The sequence below is a fragment of the Vombatus ursinus genome, unplaced genomic scaffold (genome assembly GCF_900497805.2).
Source record: "Vombatus ursinus unplaced genomic scaffold, bare-nosed wombat genome assembly UNPS02015398.1, whole genome shotgun sequence".
Lineage (NCBI taxonomy): Eukaryota > Metazoa > Chordata > Mammalia > Diprotodontia > Vombatidae > Vombatus > Vombatus ursinus.
The window spans coordinates 3,960,185-3,985,491 of NW_020955176.1; the positions used below are offsets into that span (position 1 = coordinate 3,960,185).

General features: G+C 36.4%; 1 protein-coding gene across 1 annotated transcript in view; it reads right to left on the reverse strand.

The window, feature by feature from the left end:
• The window catches only part of CUNH11orf53 (chromosome unknown C11orf53 homolog), a 73,440-nt gene that overhangs the window by 32,536 nt on the left and 15,597 nt on the right, over positions 1-25,307 (reverse strand). The window contains exon 6 of the mRNA XM_027847344.1: positions 24,004-24,113. Coding sequence (XP_027703145.1) covers positions 24,004-24,113 — 110 coding nt within the window. The remainder of the gene's footprint in view (positions 1-24,003; positions 24,114-25,307) is intronic.

Here is a 25,307-nt window from a genome sequence, read left to right on the forward strand (position 1 = left end):
ATGAGGAAAACTGCTATTAGAAAATTTGAGGATGGGGAGTTCAGTTTTAGCTGAGGGAACAAGTGGTCATTAAGTTTTCATTGGGGGAGGGTGGAGCCAAGATGGCAGAGGGAAAGCAGTGACTTGCTTGAGCTCTTCCCCAAACCCCTCCAAATACCTGTAAAAAATGACTCTAAACAAGTTCTAAAGCAGCAGAACCCACAAGAAGACAGAGTGAAACAAATTTCCAGCCCAAGACAGCCTGGATGGTTGATCAGAAAGGTATATCACGCCGGGCTGGGAGAGGATCACATTTTGGTGTGGGTGAGCAGGCCACAGTGACCCTGGAGCAGGCCTCAGAGGACTGAATCGTGGGCAGCTGTGGCGATTTCCAGACTTCTCAACCCATGAACACTAAAGACAACTTAGAAGGTCAGTGGGAAAAGTCTGTGACTATGGTGAGAGAGAAGCTAGGTTTCAGCCGCAAGTCTCAAGTGCAGGCCACAGTTGCCTCCTGAGCTTCCAGCCCACAGACTGAGGGGGAATTGAGTGGCTGATCAGAGGGGGATTGCAGGGATCTCTTTGCCAGTGCTGAGGCAGGAATCTCTGACTTTGCCCATGCTTGGATCTGGGTCTCAGTTCTGAGGGGCAGTCCTGGGGCGAGGAGGAACACTGGTGTGGTGGAGCTTGTTGTGGCTGTGACTGTGACTGTGGCTGTGGCTGTGGCTCGCCCCCTATCATACCACTTTGGAAGAACTAAAAATTTACGGGTCCCTAGAAGTATCTCTGAAAACAGCTGTACAAACCTCCGAAGCTTGAGACAGTACATTCTCTACATTGGAAGCAGACTCTTACCTTAACAAAGAGTTTAAAACTCAAGTAATTGGCTGGGATCATGAGTAAGCAGCGCAAAAAGAGTCAGACTATATTATCTTACTTTAGAGACAAAGAAGATCAAAACATACAACCAGAAGAAGACATCAAAGTCAAAGCTCCTACATCCAAAGCCTCCAAGAAAAATATAAATTAGTCCCAGGCCTTGGAAGAGCTCAAAAGGGATTTTGAGAAGCAAGTAAGAGAAGTAGAGGAAAAACTGGGAAGAGAAATGAGAGTGATGCAAGAAAATCATGAAAAACAAGTCAACAGCTTGCTAAAGGAGACCCAAAAAAATACTGAAGAAAGTAACACCTTAAAGAATAGCCTAACCCAAATGGCAAAAGAGGTCCAAAAAGCCAATGAGGAGAAGAATGCCCTAAAAAGCAAAACTGGACAAATGGAAAAGTAAGTCCAAAAGATTACTGAAGAAAATATTTCCTTAAAAATTAGAATAGAGCAATTGGAAGCTAGTCACTTTATGAGAAATCAAGGCACTGTAAAACAAATCCAAAAGAATGAAAAATTAGAAAACAATGTAAAATATCTCATTGGAAAAACAACTGACCTGGAAAATAGATCCAGGAGAGAGAATTTAAAAATTATTGGACTATCTGAAAGCCATGATCAAAAAAAAGAGCCTAGACATCATCTTTCAAGAAATTATCAAGCAAAACTGCCCTGATATTTTAGAACCAGAGGGCAAAATAGAAATGGAAAGAATCCACCGATCTCCTCCTGAAAGAGATCCCCAAAGGAAAAATCCTAGGAATATTGTAGCCAAATTCCAGAGTTCCCAGGTCAAGGAGAAAATATTACAAGCAGCCAGAAAGAAACAATTCAAATACTGTGAAAACACAATTAGGATAACACAAGATTTAGCAGCTTCTATATTAAGGGACCGCAGGGCATGGAATATAATATTCCGGAGGGCAAAGGAGATAGGATTACAACCAAGAATCACCTACCCAGCAAAACTGGGTATAATCCTTCAGGGGAAAAAATGGTTATTCAGTGAAATAGAGGGCTTTCAAGCATTCTTGATGAAAAGACCAGAGCTGAATAGAAAATTTGAGTTTCAAATACAAGACTCAAGTGGAACATGAAGAGGTAAACAGGAAAGAGAAATCATAAGAGACTTATTAAGGTTGAACTGTTTACATTCCTGGGTGGAAAGATGATATTTGTAAATCATGAGACCTTTGTCAGTATTAGGGTAGTGGAGCGAAAAAATTATATGTATGTATAGATAAATAGATAGCTAGATAGATGGCACAGGGTGAGTTGAAGATGAAAGGGTCATATCCGGAGAATAAAATTAAGAGGTGAGAGGATTATACTAGGAGAAGCAGAAAGGGAGAGGTAGAATGGGGTAAATTATTCCACAAAAAAACAGAAAAGGAAAGGCTCTTACAGTGGAGGGGAAATGGGGGAAGGTGAGAGGGAATGAGTGAATCTTATTCTCATAGGATTAGACTTAAGGAAGGAATAACATATATACTCAATTGGGTATGGAAATCTGTCTTACCCTACAGGAAAATGGGGGGGAAGGGGACAAGAGAGTAGGGGGATGATAGAGAGGAGGGCAGATTGGGAAAGGGGGTAATCAGAAGCAAATACTTCTGAGGAGGGATGGGGTCAAAAGAAAGAATAGAATAAATGGGGGGGTTGGGATAGGATTAAGGGAAATAGAGTTGGTTTTTCACAGCATGTCTACTATGGAAGTGTTTTGCACAACTGCATATGTATAACCTATATTGATTTGCTTGCCTTTTCAATGAGGGTGGATGGGGAGGGAGGAAGGGAGAAAATTTGGAACCCAAAGTTTTAAAAATACATGTTTAAAAAAATGTTTTCACATCCAACTGGGAAATAAGAAATACAGGAAATGGGGTACAAAAATCTATCCTGCCCTACAAGGAAATAGAAGGGGAAGGAGATAAGAGAAGGGGCGGGGAGAGATAGAAGAGAAGGCAGACTAGGGGAAGGAGTATTCAGAATGCATGCCATCTTGGGGTGGGGGGAGAGGTGAGATGGGGTGAAAATTTGGAACTCAAAATCTTGTGGAAGTAAATATTGAAAACTAAAAATAAATAAATTTATTAGAGAAAAAAAATTTTCATTTGAAGACTTCCTGTGTTGGGGAAGCTACAACTTCAAAGGCCACTCATTCTATATTTGGACACTAAATTGTGGTGAAGTTTTTCCTTATTTCCAGCTCAACTCTCTCCCCTGCCTCCCATGTCTCCAGTCACCTTGCCTTAACCCTCTCAGTCTCAGAATTCCCTCTTGAAGGCTCACTACACTGATTGATTGGTGAGTGCCTCACCTGGTCCACTATTTCAGGCAGGACCTAGTTGTACTTTACTCCCTAGTCATCTTGTTGCCAAACCAGAAACCATGCACTGAAAACAACAATTTAGTTTTGGAATTCCTATGCTCAGATACTGCTGCTCTGATTGGTGACTGCTTCATCTGGTCCACTATTTCATGTTGGACCTATCCATGTTTTACTTTCCTACTTCCCTATTCCAGAAACCTGCCACACAGGTATCAGAAGACTTGACACTCTGCTGCTCCCCCCTGCAACTGCTTTCTATTTCTGGAACTATAAGCAATATTGCCATTACTACAAGAAAAGGTATTCCAATCTGTTCCCTTAAGGCTTCCTTTATCATCTTAGTCACTTTCCAAATCAAAATACCTCTCTCTGGACACCACTTCTCTTTTAGAGCTTTCTCACCCTAAGAGAATGTAAAATCCTTCATGGCAAGCACAGTGCTTAGAGCATATTAAGTACCTAATAATGCTAATTAATTAATCCCACCTTTGTCCCAATTCTTCCTTCTGAAGTCAAGTAAAATACGTCCAATGCATCTTCCCTGTGACAGCTCTTCAACTGTTTAAAAGACAATTCTTGTGCCCCTTTCCATTCCTTTCCCCCTTCATAAATCTTATCCTTTTGGTTCATCCACATCCTACTTTTTTTAAAGGCCATGCTTAAAGTCCATATCCTCCAAGAAGACTGCCACAGTCCATCGTGATCTTTCTTTTTTATCTCATGTAGAACTTCTTTTCAGCATCTCTCATTTGACATCTAGATTATTATTTATCTTTTATATAAATGTTTTGTCAATTGGATAATAAACTCCTTGAGGACAGAGACTGTGCCATATTCATCTTTATATCCTAGCACTTAGAATAAATTTTGTGCATATTAAGTGCTTTGTAATACTTGATGATTTATTAATGTCATTAAACTCAGCATCTGCAAATGACAAATTAGTTCTGATGATGAACAAAAGTTGAAAGAAGGAGCCTGCAATAAAACTTCTGGCCTAAACTGTCTATACACAAACTTGAGTAACCAGCAAAATGAACTAGAGAGCTTAATGAAAAGAGGCAAATTTGATTGTATCACTAAGACTTTTTGGAATGAAATTATAACAAGGCATTGGAAGGCTATACCTTCTTCAAACTGGAGAAGGTAATGGCAGCCCATTCCAATATCTTGGCCAATAAACCCCAAATGGGGTCACAAAGAAGATATATTCATAGACAACTCAGAAACCAGAGGAGGGAAGCATAGTGTAGTAGAATATTTTGGTGAAGAGCAAAGGAGTGAGAAATAGAATTGATGTCATCAGTACATACAATAAATCACCTGGACTGAAAAAAGAACTAGATAAAAAATTTGGGAGTCAGATTATAGGCCTGGCATAAAGGTATGATATAGTTAGTGATGGCAAACTTTAATTTTTCAGACACTTTCTAGAGTTCTTTCTTGCCAAAAGCAGAGCAGGTGACAATTTCTTGCTTAGCTTAAATGAAAATCTCATCCTTAAAGTTAGAAGAACCAACGAGGAGAGTATCTACTCTAGATTCGATTCTCACTACTATGGAAGGAGTAACATATAGGGAAAATGATGGGAACCTTGTGGGTGGAAGTAAAAACATTATATGTTAGAATTTGCGAAAGAAAAGAGAGGCAACTTTTGAATAGAGTGATATGTGTTCTAGATTATGGGAGAACATATTTTAAAGCATTTAGAGAAATGATAGGATTCCATACCCTAGAATTCTATAGGAGAAGACAAGAAGGATGGAATCTAAAGAATGAAATTCTGAAGATGTACAATAATTGATTAGGAGACAAAAGAGGAGTTAATATGAACACATATGGAACTTATAGAAAATGTAAATAGAAGATGGAAATAATATAAAGTAATAGAAGAAAAATACAATAGCATTGAACAGTCCTGTAAGAATGATGTCAGAAGTGGAAAAGTTCATTGCCTGAGGCTGGCAAGGAAAGCTAAGGTCATTATTTTTTCAAATTTAAAGAGGGTGGAGCCTAGTACTGGTACAACATCCCAATTCAGAAAATAGACTTGGAAAGATAACTAAATCACAGAAAACACCAACCAGTATATAAATTATTGCAAATCTAGGGATCCTTTAAAAAGGGGTTGGGGGTTGGGAGAAAGTAACTTTATAGTAATTGCAAGCTGAGACTCAAAGGAAAAAAATGTATTTTCCACAAGAATTACATAAACACCAAGAAGAAATGAAGCAACAGATAAAAATGAAATAAAAGCTCTGGAGGAAAGAATTGGAAGGAGGATAAAAAGCTTAGAAGAGAAAATGCTAAACTTTACTCAAATATCAGATTGCCTGAGAACTAAATTAGACAAAGCAGGTATCAATGAGTCCATGAGACAGAAGGACATATTAGAAGAAAATCATAAGATTGCAAAAATAAAAGAAAATGTATGATATCTGATACTAAAAATAACTGACTTGGAAAACAAGTCAAGGAGAAGCAATTTTAAAATCATTGGATTCCCTGAATCAAGATTTTGTTTTTAAAGCCTGGAAATTGTATTACCAGAAATTATAAAGAGAAACTATTCAGATCTGTTAGAAACAGGGGACAAAGTAAAAGAAAAAGAATCTACCAAATACTTCTTGAAAGAAATCCCAAAAGAAAAAGTCCCAGGACATTTAATAGCTAAAATCCAGAGTTCTCTCTTCAAAGAAAAATTACTGCAAGTGTCCTGAAAGAAGCAGTTTATGTACCAAGGGACCACAGTCAAGATCACATGAAACCTGGAAGATCTGAATGAAAGTCAGATGAAATCTTGAAATACATAATCTAAAAACTATGGGTGTAGGCTTATAAACTTACAACCAAAAAAGAATAACTTACCCTGCAAAGTTGAGTATGATCCTATAGGAGAAAAATGGACCTTCAATGGAATAGAAGACTTTCAAGTATTTCTGATTTAAAAAAAAAAATTACCAGAGTTGAGGAATTTTGAAATACAAACATAAGTGTCAGGAGAAACCTAGAAAGATAAATTCATTTGATCCCTTAGAAGGAGCTGTAGGATGATGTCGTGCTTATAGTGGCAGAAGAAACAAGTGTTCCTTTAAAATCTCAGTGCCTTCAGAGGATGTTAAGAGAGTTAAGTAAAATAAACAGAAGTCTTGGGGTGGATTGCTCCTGTTCTGTGGATTTGAAGAGGGAAAAGAGAAAGGAGAGTAAAAAGAGGAATACACTAACATAGAAAGGAGGAATGGGGTGGTGAGTTGCTTGTGAAGAGTATATAAACATGGAGGAAAGGGTAAAGAAAGTAAGCATTAGATGAACTTCACATTCATCTGGAATGGACAAAAGTGGTTGAACAAACACACGGAGGTGTAAACAATATATCAAACTTAATAGGGACAAAAAGCAAGGTGGGTGAGGGAGTTTAAGAGGGGATAGCTATAAGTCATGCTGAAGTAGGGAGTAAAAGGAGGCAAATGAAAAGAATTAGAATTCAAGCAGGTGACTTAGATTGTCTCTTAGACAATCAGGGAAGGACTCTACTAATTGTGATATATGAACATATTGGAATATTATTGTGCTATAAGGAATGATTAAAGAAATGATTTTAAAGAATCCTGGGTAGTATGGGCTAAAGCAGAGCAAAATAAGCAGAACTGGAAGATCAATTTATATAAAGTCAGCAACACTGTAAAGAAAAAGAACTTTGAAAGACTCAAGACGATGAATGAGGAAAACTATCAGGATAATTGACCATACCAAAACAAAAACAACAAAAATCATATTATTTTATCAATGATTGCAACAAAGAAAAACCTTGACAAAATACACAGATTCTAATTAAAAACACTAGAAAGCATAGGAATAAATGCAGTCATCTCAATGATAAGTAATCACTATCTAAAAGCAAGAGCAAGCATTATAAAGGGATAAACTTGAAGCCTTCCCAATAAGCTCAGAGGTTAAGCAACAATATTTATTATTACCACTATTATTCAATATTGTACTAGAAATGCTAGCTATATCAATAAGACGTGAACCAGAAATTAAAGGAATTAGAATAGGCAATGAAAAAACAAAATTATTATTCATTGCAGACTATATGATGGTATATTTAGAAAATTCTAGAGAATCAATTGAAAATTAGTTTAAACAGTTAACAACTGTAGCAAAATTGCAAGATATAAAATAAATTCATATAAATCATCAGCATTTCTATATATTACCAGCAGGAAGAGATAGAAAGAGAAATTCCATTTAAAATAACTAAATAAAATACTTAGGAATCTACCTGCCAAGACAAATTCAGGAACTATATGAACAAAATAACAAAACACCTTTTTTAAAAAAAATAAAAAAAAAGCAATTGGTGTTAAGTGACTTGCCCAGGGTCACACAGCTAGTACATATCAAGTGTTTGGTCTAGAGGCTGGATTTGAACTCAGGTCCTTCTGACTTCAGGGCTGGTGCTCTATCCACTGCACCACCTATCTGCCCCTTTCAAAACACTTTTCACCAAATAAAGACAGGTCTAAACAATTGGAGAAATATTAATTGCTCATGGGTAAGCTGAGCCAATATAATAAAAGTGACAATTCTACCTAAATGAATTTACTTAATTAGTGTCATATCAATCAAACTACCAAAGAATTATTCTATAGAGTTAGAAAAAACAATAACAACATTCATCTGGAAGAACAAAAGGTCAAGAATATCAAGGGAATTAATGGAAACAAATGTGAAGGAAGGTGGCCCAGCAGTACCAGATCTCAAACTGAATTACAAAGCAGTAATCACCAAAACAATCTGGTACTGGCTAAGAAATAGAGTGGTTGATCAGTGGAACAGATTAGGTACACAATACACAGTAATAAATTACCATGGTAATCTAGTGTTTGATAAGATCCAAGCTTCTAGGGGTAAGAACTCAATATTTGACAAATATTAACTAGAAAGCAGTTCAGCAGAAACTCATAGACCAGCATCTTATGCTGCATACCAAGATAAGGTCAAAATGGGCACATGATTTAAAAATAAAGGATAATATCATAAGTCAATTTAGGGAAGCCTGGAAAAAATTTCCCTGTCAGATCTATGGATAAGGGAAGAGCATATAAACAAACAAGAGATGGAGAGGATTGTGGATAATAAAATAGATAATTTAGATTACATGAAATTAAAATGCTTTTGCACAAATAAAACAAATGTAGCTAAAATTAGAAGGAAAATAGGAAATTGGGGGGGGTGGAGATTTATACTAAGTTTCTCTGATAAATGCCTCATTTCTAAACTACATAGGTGAACTAAGCTAAATTTATAAAAATAAGAGCCATTCCCCATTTGATAAATGGCCAAAGGATATGAACAAACAGTTTTTAGAAGAAAAAATCAAAGCTATCTTCATACCTATCAGATTGACTAACATGACCGAAAAGGAAAGGGACAGATTATGGAGGGGATGTGGGAAAATTGGGACACTACTACTGCACTGTTGGTGGAGTTGTGAACTGGTCTAACCAGTCTAGAGAACAATTTGAAACTGTGCCCGAATTGCTATAAAATTGTGTATTCCCTTGGACCCAGCAACAGTGCTGCTAGGTCTATATCCCAAAGAGAATAAGAATGGGAAAGAAGGAGAGAATTTGGAACTAAATTTTTTTAAATGATTGTTAAAATTTTTTACATGTAATTATAAAATATTAATAAAATTATTTTTAAAAAGAGACTTGATGAATGCAATGATTAGGTATGTCTCCAGAAAAGTTATCGTTAACCCACTTCAAGACAAAAAAGTGATGGACTCATGATGGAGAAGGACTACTTGGACAATCTGTTGATTCATTTTGCTTAACTTTGCTCATTTGTTACAAAGGTGTTCTCTCTCTCTCTCTCTCTCTCTCTCTCTCTCTCTCTTCTTCAAGGTTTTTAATGGGGAAGGGAGAGGTAGGGAGAGTTAGAAAGAAAAAGAAGATCATTGTGATATTTTTAAAAAAAGCATAGAGAAGAACCGACGAAGCTCAGATGGGTGCACAAAGAAGCAGGACAGTTTTAAAAGTGAAGTATAGAATTTATTATATCAGTTTTTAAAAAAGCAAGTGGAATGAAATAGAGATCATGGTTTTCATAGAGAATATTAGAGAATATTCTTTCATGTCCTTCTCTGTGTAGGGAGATGCTCTTTTTTTGATGTTTAAATGATTGTAATCACTTTTCTTTGTTTTGGAGAGGGTGGAAGAATTTCCTTTGCTATGCTTCCCAAAGTTCCAGAGAAATCAGATAAAATCAGAAATTATATGCTTTCCCCAGTTATCTATCCCCCCTCCCTAATTTACAAAAAAATCAAAATGCAAATCACAGATATCAACATTGCAATATAAATATTTTACAGTTATTAAGAAGTAAATAAAAATTAAATTGTTGTAGAATGGCAGCAGTTGGATATCTCACTAAACAAACCACTAGCTAAGATCCCTCGTGGAATGAAGGGCAATTATCAGGACAGGGCAAGGAGGTAAGCACATCTGTTTCATAGTTAAGGTTTACTCATTTCCAAACAACGATCAAACAGCATGGCTAGACAATAAATGTATAACATTCATTTGCCTGCTGTTCTGTGAAATGTAATATATCTCTCTGCATTAGTGATATTTATTTTTTCAAAGCAATTAGAAAAATAAAACAAATAAGGAAATCTGGCTGATACTATTATCTTGCCTATGTATTTTGAATGGGATAAATACTTGAGATAGGTTATTTTGTTGATGGTTTGAATATAAAATTAAGGGAAACATGGAGAAATGAAAAAAATATAGTTGTGATTTAAAGAATTACTTAAGTACAAGCAGATAAAGAACATTACCAAATGGGAGCATAGCTAAATGTTGCTCTCTGTTTAGATGCCGAACTTTAGAGGTCTGGCCTTGGAGTCTGGAAAGCTATGATTCAGGTCCTGTCTCTGACAAATACTAGCAATGTGACCTCATACGATCGTTGAACCTCAGTGCTCTAAGCAACTCTCTACTTGCTATACACACACACACACACACACACACACACACACACACACACACACATATACGCACATACATGTGGCAAGTATAAACAAAATAGATCACATTCTCACATTTCACAATATTGTGTATGTATGTATTATTGGCTTCATGCACATATATCTATATATCTATATCTATCTATCTATACATATCCACACACCCATACACACATGTTGATTTTCATCCATCTCTCATGTCACTGTTAAATACCTTTCGCCTCTCTGTAATCTAACCTAAATAAATATCAGAGCCAGAATTTGCCTGATTTCCCATATCCAAACCCAGGATCCTTTTTGCCCTCCTTTGCTGCCACAATCCACCCTGCCAATATACACCCTTGATAATGGTTTTTACAGTCTTCATCTATATCCTACAATCATGTTCACAAAATCCTATTCCAAGGCTTCATCATGGTCTGCAAGTAACCTTGGGTTCTGACTTAGTGGTCAGCAGAATGTAAAGTCTAGAAGGATCTATCATGTTGGAAAGACTCTGAGGACTATCTTGGCGAAATATGGTGTCTACTTTCTGAAAATCAGCCTATGTAAATATGGAGAAGACTCATCATTAGTAGGCTTTTAAGTAGCTAGAGTTTTTAATATATATATATATATATAGTTTATATATATTATAGTATAATAGTACGCTATTAAGTAGCTATTTCTTTGGTTATGACAACCAACAAAATGGAAAAACAATCCAAAATGGCACTCAGTGTAATGTGGATCAATTTTTCTCCTGTAGTATTGGCAGCAGAGGGATGGAAAGGGGGTGCTCCATCCAGGTTGGAAAAGGACACTTACTTGAGAGAGAGACAGGAACACATATGAACAGAAACAATTTGGATGACTGATGACTATGAGTGCATCCCCTAATACCAAAGGAATTCCACTAACCCCTATGTTTATCCTCATTTCCTTTATTTCTGATTGGTATATTTGAAGATGCTTAGGATCTGCTTATCCTAGATTGGCACATTTGTAAAAGGCTCCAGCTCCCTTTGTCTCCCTTAGCATGAAACTGTACAGATCTGTGAGTCATTCTGGTCAGCCTGCAGTTCAAGGTTGAACTGATTAGAACCAAAACGAGACTGGAACCCAAGGGGAAATAATTTCTGAAGCAACTTTCTGTATATAGTCATACAATTAACTTACTAGGTAAAGATCAAAATCAACCCTGCTAGAATAAAAAGTAAAATTAAGAAGATATAGCATGCATTTAAAATAGCTCCAACTCAACTTATTTGAGCCTACAATAATCTCTCCTTTCTCTGAATTTCTATAGTAGATGTTGCTACACAGCTAGTTAGTGGTGATGCTGGGCCCCATGCCTCCTGACTCTCCATCACTATCACACAATGTAACACTTTATTACATTCTGTGTTCTCTTGTTCTCTAATTTATTTTCTGTCTTACCCCCCAATAAAATTGTGAATTCATGGAGAGCAGGAACCATATTTTTGAAAATAATAAATGTTGTGTACTAATTGAAAAATACTTTAAAAATCAACTTATTGATCCCCCAACTCATCCGTAAAATGAGCTGGAGAAGGAAATGGCAAAACACTCCAGTATCTTTGTCAAAAACAAAACAAAACAAAACCCAAATTGTGTGCCAAAAAATCAGACATGACTGAAATGACTGAACAGCAGTAACAATTGATTCCCCAAAATGGCAAATGCTAAAAAAGGAACAGATATTGATATGTACTATTGTCATTTACTACAAGAAATCCAATGAGAAATTCCAGTGAATGAGTTCCTATATAGATCCTGTAACTGCACAAAATGTCAGACAGAAGCTTATGGACAATAAGAAAAGAAGTCCACTAGAAAAGCCAGCAAAAGCATAGACAAACAGGATGAAAGCTTCACAGTGTGATCAGAGATAGACCAGAGACAGCTGTAGCTTGTGAAACCTAGCTGGAGGGAGCAAGAGTTGAGGGCTGGCTGGAAACCCACAGTGTGGACCTTAGAAGTAACCACACAGAGACCAGTCTGGTATTGGACCTATGATTTCATGTGCATGAGGATCTCCCATGTGAGAAAACAGCCTTTATTTATGCAGGTTGGCACTTTCTTTGAAATGTAACATCTTAGAGAGCATGGAGGTGTTAAGTAACTTGCCCAGGGTCACATAATGAGTATATGTCTATGGTAGCACTTGAATTCAGGTCTTTGTGCTCCAAGACTACCTCTTCGTCCACTATATCATACTGCTTCTCAGTTTGCAGAGATGCTTAATAAATATGAGTGAAATTCTTCTTGAGATGTGCACACATATTATTATGGCTTGGATCAAGCAGTATAAATCAGAGTAGGTTCCACCAGGATAAATATTGCACAGATGCCAGTTATTCAGCTGTTTCACTGAAGCTACCTAAGATAATATAATCACCAAACTTCTGTAATTTACTCATTCTTATACTTTGTGGTGGGACTAAAGTAGGGCCAGTGGTTCAGACTTGTGATTTAATCAATGTGGGTAATCCCTGATAAGAAAACTTCTTCTATCAGTGCGAATCTGCCACTTCTCTAATAAGTTAGTTTTAGGGTGGTGCCTAGGGGCACTAAGAAGTTAAGTGATTTGCCCAGGATCACACAACCGATATGTGTCAGAGAAAGGACTTGAACCCAGGTTTTCCCTGGATCCAGTCCTCTACCCACTATGTCATACTATTAGTCTCTTGGACATCATGCTATACATTCTATTAATTAGACTCAATTGGTAGATGGTAAAAGAAAAGCATGACATTGAAATTGAGACTTTAGATGACCTCAGGCAGGATCTTGAAGTTAAATCCTAGTTTATACTGCAAATGCAAATATACTTTGGCAAATGTCATGCTGTGTTTTGTCATTGAATATATTTCTGTGGATGCAGCTGCTGTGAGCCAAGGTGTTCTTTGAAGTTCTTTCCGCACTGATTTATTTGCTTATGCTTGGATTTCCTTTGGTTACATGTATTGTAGTATTTTCTATTTGAGCCTATAATAATCTCTCCTTTCTCTGAATTTCTATAGTAGATATGCCACACAACTAGTTAGTAGTGATGCTGGGCCCCATGCCTTCTGACTCTCCATCACTATCACACAATATACCACTTTATTACATTCTGTCTTCTATTGTTTTTTAATTTATTTTGTCTCCCCCCAGTTGTAAATTCATTGAGAGCAGGAGCCATATTTTTGAAAATAATAAATATTGTAGACTAATTGAAAAAACACTTTAAAAATGACTGTAAATCTTGAAACACATATTAATCATTGAAAGGAAAGAAGAATCATTTATTAAGCACCTACTATGTATCAGGCATTATGCTAACTGCTTTACAAACATAATTTCATTGGATCCTCACAACAACCCTAGCAGATAGGTGCTATTATCGCCCACATTTTAGAGTTGAGGAAATGGAAATAGATAGCAATTAAGTGACTTGTCCAAGATGACACAGCCAGTAAGTGTTGGAGGCTGGATTTCAACTCAGATCCTTCTGATTCTAAGGGAAGTACTCTATCCACTACACCTAACTGCCCAAAGAAGGAAACAATAGATAGGAAGACAATGAAGATAAGGTTGAGAGTGGTCATGATAGTGGACAGTCTGCTGAAGAAGACAGTGGGACAGAGATTGGTTAAGGGAAAATGTAGATGGGTTGGTCTTGGCAAGGTAAAAAGCCACCTCTCCATTGGACACTTGAGGAAAAGAAAAAAATAATGAGGGAGTGTATGGAATTAATGGGTTATAGATGCAGAAAAGAATAAAGAGGTAGTTCACAGCACGACCTCTATTTTTTTTTTACTAAATCAGAAGGCAAGGCCCTCAGCTATGAGGATAGGGGAAGACAGTGGTGTGGGAAACTTTAGAAGAGAAAGTTTAGAACAGTCAATTAGGAAGTGGTAAAAGGATTGTCTTGCTTCATTGAGGGCCTAATTGAAATTAGATAACAAAAATCTGTAGTGGACTAAGACTTGTGTGACTTTTTCTAGAAACGTTCAGTATCGTGTAAATAAAATGGAAAAGATGGACGGCAGAGTACTCCAGGGTTGAGGTTTGGCGATGCTTAAGTGGAGGTAGGACAAAGAAGCAATGAAGTCCAGGGTAGAGTTTAGAACTGAACTAGTTAACTTTGATTATTGGGAAGAGATATTGGGGGATGGAGAAAGGCGAAGCTATCCAACAACTGTAATAATGTCTGGTACATAGCAACTGGGGGCAGCTAGGTGGCATGGGGGATGGACTGCTGGGCCTGGAGACAGGAAGACTCATCTTTATGAGTTCAAATCTGTCCTCAGACACCTAACTCTCTGTGTGACCCTGGGCAAGTCATTTAACCCTGTTTGCCTTAGTTTCCTCGTCTGTAAAATGAGCTAGAGAAGGTGATGGCAACTCCAGTATCTTTGCCAAGAAAACCCAAAATGGGGTCATGAAGAGTCAGACACAACTGAAAAACAATTGAACAACTGAACAACATAGTGAATGCTCAAGAACTGTTACTAACTCACTAGTTAATAAAGTATTTTGGAACTAGACAAAGTGAGATAATATAGTTTTTAAATTAATTAATTTATTTTTAGTTTTCAACATTCACTTCCCTAAACTTTTGAGTTTTAAATTTTTCTCCCCCTCCCTTCCCTCCTCCCTCCCAAGATGGCACACAATCTGATATAGACTCTATATACATTCCTATTAAACGTATTTTCATATTAGTCATCTTTAAAGCAGAATTAGAACCAATAAGAGGAACCAGGAGAAAGAAGAAACAAAACAGAAGAAAAAAAAAAAGAGCAAATAGTATGCTTTGATCTGCATTTAGACTCCAGAGTTCTCTCTCTGGATGTGGATAGCATTTTCCATCAGGAGACTTTTGGAGATGCCTTAGATCTTTGCATTGCTGAGAAGAGCTAAGTCTATCAAAGTTAGTCATCGCACAACGTGGTTGTTACTGTGTATAACATTCTCCTGGGTCTGCTCACTTCACTCAGCATCAGTCCATGTTTTTTTGAAGTCTGCTTGCTCATCATTTCTTATAGCACAATAGTATTCCATTACATTCATAAACCACAACTTGTTCAGCCATTCCCCAACTGATGGGCAACTCCTCAGTTTCCAATTCTTTGCCACCACAGAATTAACTGCTACAAATATTTTTGTACATGTAGGTCCTTTCCCCATTTTTATGATCTTTTTGGGATACAGCCCTAGAAGTGCTATTGCTGGGTCAAAGAGTATGCACATTTTTTTATTAATTTATTTTTAGTTTTCAACATTTACTTCCATAAGATTTCGAGTTCCAAATTTTCTCCCCATCTTGCCCCTCCCCCCACCCCAAGATGTCATGCATTCTGAGTACCCCTTCCGCTAATCTGCCCTCCCTTCTATCTTCCCCCTTCTCTTATCCCCTTCCCCTTCAATTTTCTTGTAGGGCAGGATAGATTTCTATACCCCATTTCCCATATATCTTATTTCCCAGTTGCATGTGAAAACAATTTTTTTAACATTTGTTTTTTAAAACTTTAGGTTCCAAATTTTCTCTCTTCCTCCCTCCCCACCCACCTTCATTGAGAAGGCAAGCAACTAGATGCAGCTTATACATGTGTAATCATGCAACACACTCCCATAGTAGTCATGTTATGACAAACTAAGTATCTTTACTTTAATACTATTCCGCCCCCCATTTATTTTATTCTCTCTTTTGAACCTGTCCTTCCTTAGAAGTGTTTGATTCTGATTATCCCTTCCCCCAATCTGCCCTCCCCTCTATCATCCCCCTGCTCTCTCGTCCCCTTCCCCCTCTATTTTCCTGTAGAGTAAGATAGATTTCCATACCCAATTGAGTGTGTGTTTTATTCCCTCCTTAAGCCAAATCCAATGAGAATAAGATTCACTCATTCCCTCTCACCTTCCCCCACTTCCCCTCCACTGTAAAAGCCTTTTCTTGTCTGTTTTATGTGAGATAATTTATCCCATTCTACCTCTCCCTTTCTCTTTCTCCCACTATAATCCTCTCTCACCCCTTAATTTTATTCTCCATATATCATCCCTTTATCTTCAACTCACCCTGTGCCATTTATCTATCTACCTATCTACATACATATAATTTTCCCCCTCTAACTACCCTAATACTGACAAAGGTCTCATGAGTAACAAATATATCTTTCCACCCAGGAATGTAAACAGTTCAACCTTAATAAGTCCCTTATGATTTCCCTTTCCTGTTTACCTCTTCATGTTTCTCTTGAGTCTCGTATTTGAAAGTCAAATTTTCTATTCAGCTCTGGTCTTTTCATCAAGAATGCTTGAAAGTCCTCTATTTCACTGAATGTCCATTTTTTCCCCTGAAGGATTATACTCAGTTTTGCTGGGTAGGTTATTCTTGGTTGTAATCCTATCTCCTTTGACCTCTGGAATATTATATTCCAGGGTCTGCACATTTTTATAGCCCTTTGGGTATAGTTCCAAATTGCTCTTCAAAATGGTTGGATCATTTCACAACTCCACCAACAATGCATTAGTGTTCCAATTTTCCCACATCTTCTCCAACATTTATCATTTTCCTGTTTTGTCATGTTAGCTAATCTGATAGGTGTGATGTGGTACCTCAGAATTCTTTAGATTTGCATTTCTCTAATCAATAGTGATTTAGAGCATTTTTTCATATAACTATAGATAGCTTTAATTTCTTCATCTGAAAACTGCCTATTCATATCCTTTAACCATTTATCAATTGGGGAATGACTTGTATTCTTATAAATTTGACTTAGTTCTCTATATATTTTAGAAATGAGGCCTTTATCAGAGACACTGGTTGTAAAAATTCTTTCCCAGTTTTCTGTTTCCCTCCTAATCTTGGTTGCATTGGCTTTGTTTGTGGAGATAGTATAGGTTTAAAGCCATATCCCTCAGTATTTTTTTTAACCATATAAGTAGTCTTATGTATAATCAGAATAGAACGCTTGAATATATTGGATGGCACATAGAAGTACTTAGGAATGTATATATAGGACTTAGGTTTTCTGGCTTTGGCATTCACTACTAATATTTCTATTCTGAATTCAGATGTCATAGAATAAATTTCTGTAAGATGTTTCCATATTTATAGCAAACATATCTAGAACTCGTTATCACTGCCATCCCATTATCTTTGATGATGATATTGTAGCATGTTTAAATTCAGAAGCAAGACATCTTCTCACTGTGTATTAGTACAAGATCACAAGAACTCTTGGAACGTTAGCTCATATCTAGACAGGTCAATCATAATGAATCAACTAAATCTGAGGTGTCAAACACAGGCCCTAGTATAATTGGGAAATATTCAATGAAATGAATAAAAATACAATAGAACATAGATAATGTTAATATGTGGTTTTCCATATCAATATGTGGCCTGCAGGTATTCTCATGCTTGGCTTAGTGGCCCTGTTTCTATTTGAATTTGATACCATTGAGCTAAATGATTTAGATACTATTCTATAATCAGAACAGTTTTTTTCTACTTGGATAGTTTTATATCATAAAAGAAAGTATAAGACAGACCAGATGGCATCCAGCAATTTTCACTATGACAGTCAAGAAGTCAATACACACTTACTGAATACCATGTTCAACACTGTATTTAGGTGACATGGTGGTGACAGAGCCTGTGGGGTATAGTGGATAGAACACTGGACTTGAAGTCAGGAGACTTGGATTTTAATTCCACCCCAAACACTCATTAGTTGTGTGACTTTGGGTGAATTATTTGGTCTTTCAGAGCTTCCCTTTCCACATCTGTAAAATAGGGATAATAATGGTTACAATATCTGTTTTATAGTATTGTAGTGGGAAAGTACTTTGCTAACTGTAATATGCTATATAATACAAGTAGTTATTATGAAAAGAATTTTTTTAAGGATACTGTTTCTCTCTTGAGGTATTTGCAATCCAATGAGGAATTGGAATAGAAATGTGATGGATACATAAAAATACTTCCAAAAATGACATGAAAAGTAACAAAGGTAATACAGTGGGAAACTATATATACTGTTACATGAATGCTGTGAAGATAATGATTAATGTAGTGATTATACACAAGTGTTACTGAGAAAAACTTATCATCATAAGATCATAGCATTAGAGCCAGGAGAGACCATAGAAATCATTTAGTCAAAAGCTTTCTTTTTGAAGATGTATGAACCGAAACTCAGAGAGGTCAAGCAATCTATTCAGAGTCAGAAAGGTAGTAAATGACAGGGCCGGGATTCAAGCTTAGGTCTTCTAACTACATATACGCTGTGCTTTTCCACTGAGACATGTTGTTTCCTTACAGAGAAGACTTCATGGGGAAAGTATGTTTTAAAATAGAATTAAAAAGGAGAGGGATGTGAATTGATAGAGTGTAGTATATAGGCATTTTAGGGAAGGGATGGGGTAAACAAGCTATACAAAGGATACAAGAAGATTTAAAAATTTTAATTAATTTAAAATTTAAAAAATATTAAAAAGCAAAACAAATTCCTTATAAATAATGAGTGTTAGGCAGAACAAATTCCCACATTAGTCATGTCCAAAAATATGTCTCTTTCTGAATTTTAAGTTCCTCACTTATCTCTCAGGAGGTAAGCAGGGTATTTTATCTTCATTATTTTGCAATCATAATTTTATCATTGCATTGATTAGAGTTCTCGTTTTTCAAAATTATTTTTCACTATGATGTTACCATTCCACAAATCTTTCTGTTTCTGCTTACTTCACTCTACATCAGTTCATAAAGATCATCCCAGTTTCCTCTGAAAAATTTCCCATTTTGTCTTGTCTTATGGCATAATAATATGCTTTTTGGTTCATATACCACAATGTGTTTAGCCATTCCCCAAGAGGAGAACCCTCCTCCCTAGTTTCCAATTTTGGGCACAAAGAACTGTTATAAATATCTTTGTACATATTGATCATTCCCCCTACCCCTTTAATTCTTTGAAGGTTAGGCCTAGTAGTGGTATCAAAAGTAGCTCGATCAAAGGGTATAAGAACTTGCCAACTTTATGGTTATAGTGCCAAAATGCTTTCCAGAATGGCTGAACCAATTCACAGTTCCATCAATAGTGCTCTGGTGTACTTGTTTTCCCATAGCCTCTCCAATATTTTTTGTTTTTCTCTTTTGTCATTGCCAATTTGATAAGTGCAAACTGTAACTTCAATTTGCTTTAATTTGCATTTCTCTAATTATTAGAAATTTAGAGCATTTTTTCATATGATTGTTGATTGCTTGGATTTCATCCCTGCCTTTTCATATCCTTTGATCATTTATATACTTGGGGAGTGACTCTTAATCTTGCAAATTTGAATCAGTTCCTTAACATAACTCAGAAACAAAACCTTTATCAGAGAAATTTGCTACAAAGATTCTTTTTTTGGTTATCTATTTTTCTTTAAATGTGTACTACATTAAATTTATTTGCACAAAAACTTTTAAATTATATATAATCAAAATTTTCCATTTTATCTTCTGAGATTCTGTCACTTATTTAGTCATGAACTCTCCCTACCAATAATTGCAAAAGGTAATTTCTTCTTTGTTCCTCTAGTTTGTTTATGATGTGACCATCTATATCTAAGTGTATCCATTTGGAATTTATGTTGGTGTATGGTGTAAGTTGTTTGTCTAACCTTAATTTCTTCCAGAGAGCTGTAGTTTTTGTCAAAGACTAAAGCCTTCTCCATAGCAATTGGGGTCTTTGGGCTTATCAAAGACTATGCTACTGTATTTGTTTGCTTCTCTATGTTGTGTATAATGGGGCTCTCTCTCTCTCTCTCTCAGTACCAAATAGATTAATGATAAATAATTATGACTTTGTAGTACAGTTTGGAATCTGGTACTGATATACTTACTGATATGCTTTATTTAAACCATTTTTTTCATTATTTTCCATGGGATTTTTGACCTTTTGTTCCTCCACATGAATTTTTAAAATTTTCTAGTTCTACAAAATATTCTTTTGGGTGTATTATTAGCTCTATAAAATATTCTTTTGGGAGTATGATTAGTGTAGTGCTAAATCTATAAATTAATTTATGTAGTTTTGTAATTTTTATATATTGACTTACCCATAAGCAATTCATGTTTCTCCAGTTATTTAGGTATTCTTAGACCTGCTTTAGCCACATTCTATAAGCTTTTGCATATTGTCTCATTATTGCAATTTTCTTTTATGAAGTTTTTTTTATTATTTCTATAATTTATTCTTTGACACACCAGTTCTTTAGAATTATGTAATTCAGTGTCCAGTTAGTTTCAAAATCTTTTTAAGGGGCTTTTATTGAATTTAATTTTTATTGCATTATGATCTTTAAATGATATGTTTAGTGTTTTTGCTTTTCTACATTTTAAAAATGAAATATTCATGTTCTAACACACAGTCAGCTTTTGTTACATTGATATATACACTTGGGAGCATATAAATTCTTTTCTATTCCCAATCAGTAACTGCCAGAGGTCTATTATTCTAATTTTTTCTCAAGTTTTATTCAAGTCCTTGCCTTTTTAAAAATTTATCTTTTAGTTAGATTTGTTTAGGTCTGAAAGCTGTATATTAAGGTTCCTCTCCCATTAGTATAGTTTTTTTGGGGGGGCAATTGGTGTTAAGTGACTTGCCCAGGGTCACACAGCTAGTGTCAAGTGTTTGGTCTGAGGCTGGATTTGAACTCAGGTCCTCCTTACTTCAGGGCTGGTGCTCTATCCACTGTGCCACTTAGGGGCCCCCAATTGGAATAGTTTTACCATCTATATGTCCCTCCAATTTGATTAACTTTTCTTTTATGTATTTAGGTACTGTTATTAGATGTATATGTATTAATTATTGATATTGACTTATTATCTATGGTGCTTTTAAGCATAATGTCACGTCTCTGCTTACAGCTTTTTAACTTATCTATGTTTATTGTGGCTTTATCTGAAATTATGATTGCTACCAATGATTTTTTGAGTCCATAGTAGTCCCTCATTTTAAATTTATGCAAATCTTTGTGTTTCAAGTGAGTTTCTTATAAATAACATATTGTCAGGTTCTGTTTTCTAATACATTCTGTTATCTCTTTCCAGCTTGTGGTTGAGTTAATCTCATTCATATTTACAGTTATGATTGCTAGTTGTATAGTTCCTTCATCCTGTTCTTGCATAATTTTTAACCACTCTTTATTCCTACTTCTCTCTTTATAAATAATAATAATGTAGTAGATGGGAGAGAAATTGCCTGAAACTTATGATCTTACAAGTGAAATCACCTATTTTCTTTCTATTTCAGTTCTTCTCTTCTTCTTTACCTCAGCCCTGATCACAGGTTAAGATCACCCTTTAATCATTTCCTTTTAACCTTTTTACATTTTTCTCTTCAATATGTTTGCTTTGCTTATGACTATTACTTTACCTATCTAGTCCTCCCTCCTAAACCCCTCTCTATCCTTCTCTTGTCCCTTTCTCCTCATATTTTCCTTTTGAATTTAAAATATTTCTATATCAAAATCTCTCTCTGTGTATGTGTAACTGTGTTTAATCTTGCTTCATCTAATTCAGATGAAACTGAAATTCATAAGACGCCTATTCTCTCACCATTTCCTTCAGACATATGCTGTTCATCTTTTATACTTCTGTTACATGATAGTGATTTCCCTCTCCTTTTTCCTCCTTTTTCCATCTCCCTTCCAATATGGTTCCTTATCTTGCCTATTCCTAAGACCACTGAAGCAGAATAAAATGATCCATGGACCCTGTGTCATTTTTAATCTTTTTCTATGACCTTTAAAGATATTGGGGTTCCTTCCTTCCTTCCTTCTTTTCTTCCTCCCTTCCTTCCTTCCTCCCTCCCTTCCTTCTTTCCTCCTTCCCTTCCTCCCTCCCTCCCTCCCTCCCTCCCTTCCTTCCTTCCTTCCTTCCTTCCTTCCTTCCTTCTTTCCTTTCTTCCTTCCTTCCTTCTTTCCTTCCTTCTTTCCTTCCTTCTTTCCTTTCTTCCTTCCTTCCTTCTTTCCTTCCTTTCTTCCTTCCTTCCTTTCTTCCTCCCTCCCTCTCACTCTCTGTCTCTCTCTCTGTCTCTTTCTGTCTCTGTCTCTCTTTCTGTCTCTCTTTCTCTTCCTTCTAAAGCCTAGGTCCCCCTATCTTGGCAAGGTTGGAAGTGCAAGGGCTACTCACTGGCCTGATTCCACTTTTATCAGCACAGGAGCTTTGACCTGCTCTGTTTTTTTTTAAAATTTGCACCCCTTCCCCACCTTAGGCACCCTAGGGGCTCACTATATTAATGCTGAACTTTAGGTGGACATCAGATCAGCTTAGCCCACTGTAGCTCAGCATGCCTGAGTTCAAGAGACCTGCCAGCCTCAGCAGCTCCAGTAGCTGGGGTTACAGGCATTCTCCACCATGTCTGACAAGAAATTTCTTGACAATTAGAATGATCCAAAGGTGAATAAGCTGCCTCAGAAGGTAATGGATTTCCCTTCATTTGAGGTTTTCAGGGAAAGGTTGGATGAACACAATGGGGCTATGCTTGGAAGGGTTCATTTTTCGGATGCAAATTGGGCCAGATGGGAGGTCTCTCCCAACACTGGAATTCTGTGAGTCTATGACCAAGTTCTAGAGAAACAAAATTATCTATTGAAGTATATTCTTAGGTGACAAAATTCAGACTAGAAATCTATTGTGTTGTATCTTAAAGAATATATAATTTTACAACATACACTTTTTGTAGTAGTAATGATGAATTCTCCTTCTCCTTCTCTAGATACCCAGGGTTTTTTACCTGGTTACCTGGGTGAGGGGAAGCTCCTTCCAGCCTGGGAGTTCTGGGTGCCAGGATGAAGGGGCCCACTCCAAGCTGTTTTAGTTTGTTGATCCCCATCCCCATCCCCTCCCCAACACATACTCCCTATCTTCTTGCTGGGCCTTTCAGCAATCCCCAGAAAGACATGCTTGCTTACTCTCTTTTCCAAGCTGAAGTGAGGTCCACCAGGGATGGACTTGAGATATTATGCAATGCAGGCAGAGGTGTTTCTGAGGATCTGCCACCTTTGTAGTGGGGCTTTGCTACATTTGGTGAGACTTGCTCATTAATGTATAATAAATTTTAGTGATAGAGGTAGCATGGCATGGTGAACAGAGGGCCAGGCAAGAAGTCAGGAATCTGGGTTCAAATACCACTTCTGACAGTTATGAGTTATGTGCCCTTGGGTAAGCCATTTTATTTCTCTGCGCCTCAAATAACTCCTTAGAACTTATCTAGGAAAGCACATACAGGTTGTGATCTGCATCAACAGAGGGAGTTCCCATATTAAAAGTTCCCCAAGTTGATGAATACCAATACCATTCCAATAGAGATGATTCCTATAGTCCAACATAGGGAAACATCTGTTGGAGTTACTGTTTATTGACTAAGCCAGTATCCATAGATCTATTATTGCAGTAGATAGGGCACTGAGCCTGGAGTCAGGAAGATGAGTTCAAATTCAGACACAGTTACCAGCTCTGTAATGCTGGGTAAGTCATTTAATCTCCTTAAGTCTCAGTTTCCTTATCTGTAAAACACAGACAATAATAACACCTACCACACAGGGTTGTTGTGAGGATGAAATGAGACAATATTTGTAAAACACTTTGCATATCTTAAAATGCTATACAAAGGCTAGCTATTGTAATATTATGAGCATATATGCATTGAGGTAGGTAGGGGATGATAGAATAGGAGACCTTACATTAAAAGCATGCTACAACCTAACACTGCATTTAAGTTAAATTGGAACTTACATTAAATCTTGAATTACTTGTTTGCCTGGATCTTTTTTCTGCCAGCAGATCCTTGACTGTGTGTTTCACTCTGACACCTTGATAGACCCTCTTGCTGTAGTCTCCTGGGACTTAAAAAAATAGTGCTGAGTTAAAATCAAATGAAGCCAAGGAAAATGAACTTGTCCACTGGACAACTCAAGATGAGAATGTTAACCTTCACTAGAATAATGGCTAGCCATCATAGAATGTTTTAGTTAGATGAAACATTAGGGATTCTCCAGTCTAATTCAGCACTGGGAATCTTTCCCCAGCATTCCACATTGTTGGGAATCTCTTCTTGAATACCTCTAATTGATATAAAAGTCAACATCTCATGAGTTGACTTTGTTCCATTGTTGGGCAGCCTCTTGTTAGAAAGTTTTTGTATTGAATGAAACTCCAATTCCTTTGTATTTCTACCCATTAGCTTTACCTGCTTCTGCCCTTGGAGCAATCTAGAACAGATCTATACACCTTTCTAGGAAATACATCTTCAAATATATGAAGACAGCTATTGTGTTGTGTCTTCTCTCCTCCAGGTCATAAACACTTTACATTTCTCACATTAAATGGTTTCCAGACCTGTTATAATGTTGTTATGTTTTTGTTTTCATATGAGATACATTTTGTGTTTGTGTAAATTTTTTTACATAGTTAATGTTTTAGTCATAAGATATCAGGGGTTGGATGTATCTGTAAGTTCTGTTATTACAGAGTCAGGCTTTGAACTTGAGTATTTCTGATTCCAAGTCCAACATTCTATCTACTTTATTCACTTGACTAACTATCTTCTCTTTAAAAAGAAAATTTTAGATTTTTGTTTACTTTGGGCAGTCTGAAAAAACAGACCTTTTAAAATAAAATAATGCCAGTAACAAGGTGATGATTCTTTGTAGGCAATTGTGGCACAGTAAAAAGAACACTGGACTTTGGATTGAGGAGACTTTATTTGAATTCTGGCTCTATGACTTATTAACTGTGTGATCTTGGGCAAGTCATATCATCTATATGAGTTTCAGTTTCCTCATCTGTAGAATAGAGACAAAAATACCTGTAGTGCTGACCTCATAGGGTTATTGTTAAAATCAAATGAGATGATGTTACGAAAAGCACTTTGTAAACATTAAATATTTAAATGCCACTTATTGTTATTAATTCATTTTAACTGAAACCTCAATGAAATGCTATTGAGCCATTTCAGCTAGAACACAATGTAACAATTTTATTGCTTGGCAGATTTACACTGTGCCCATATTCCATAAATTCACTAACCAACTGTCTTC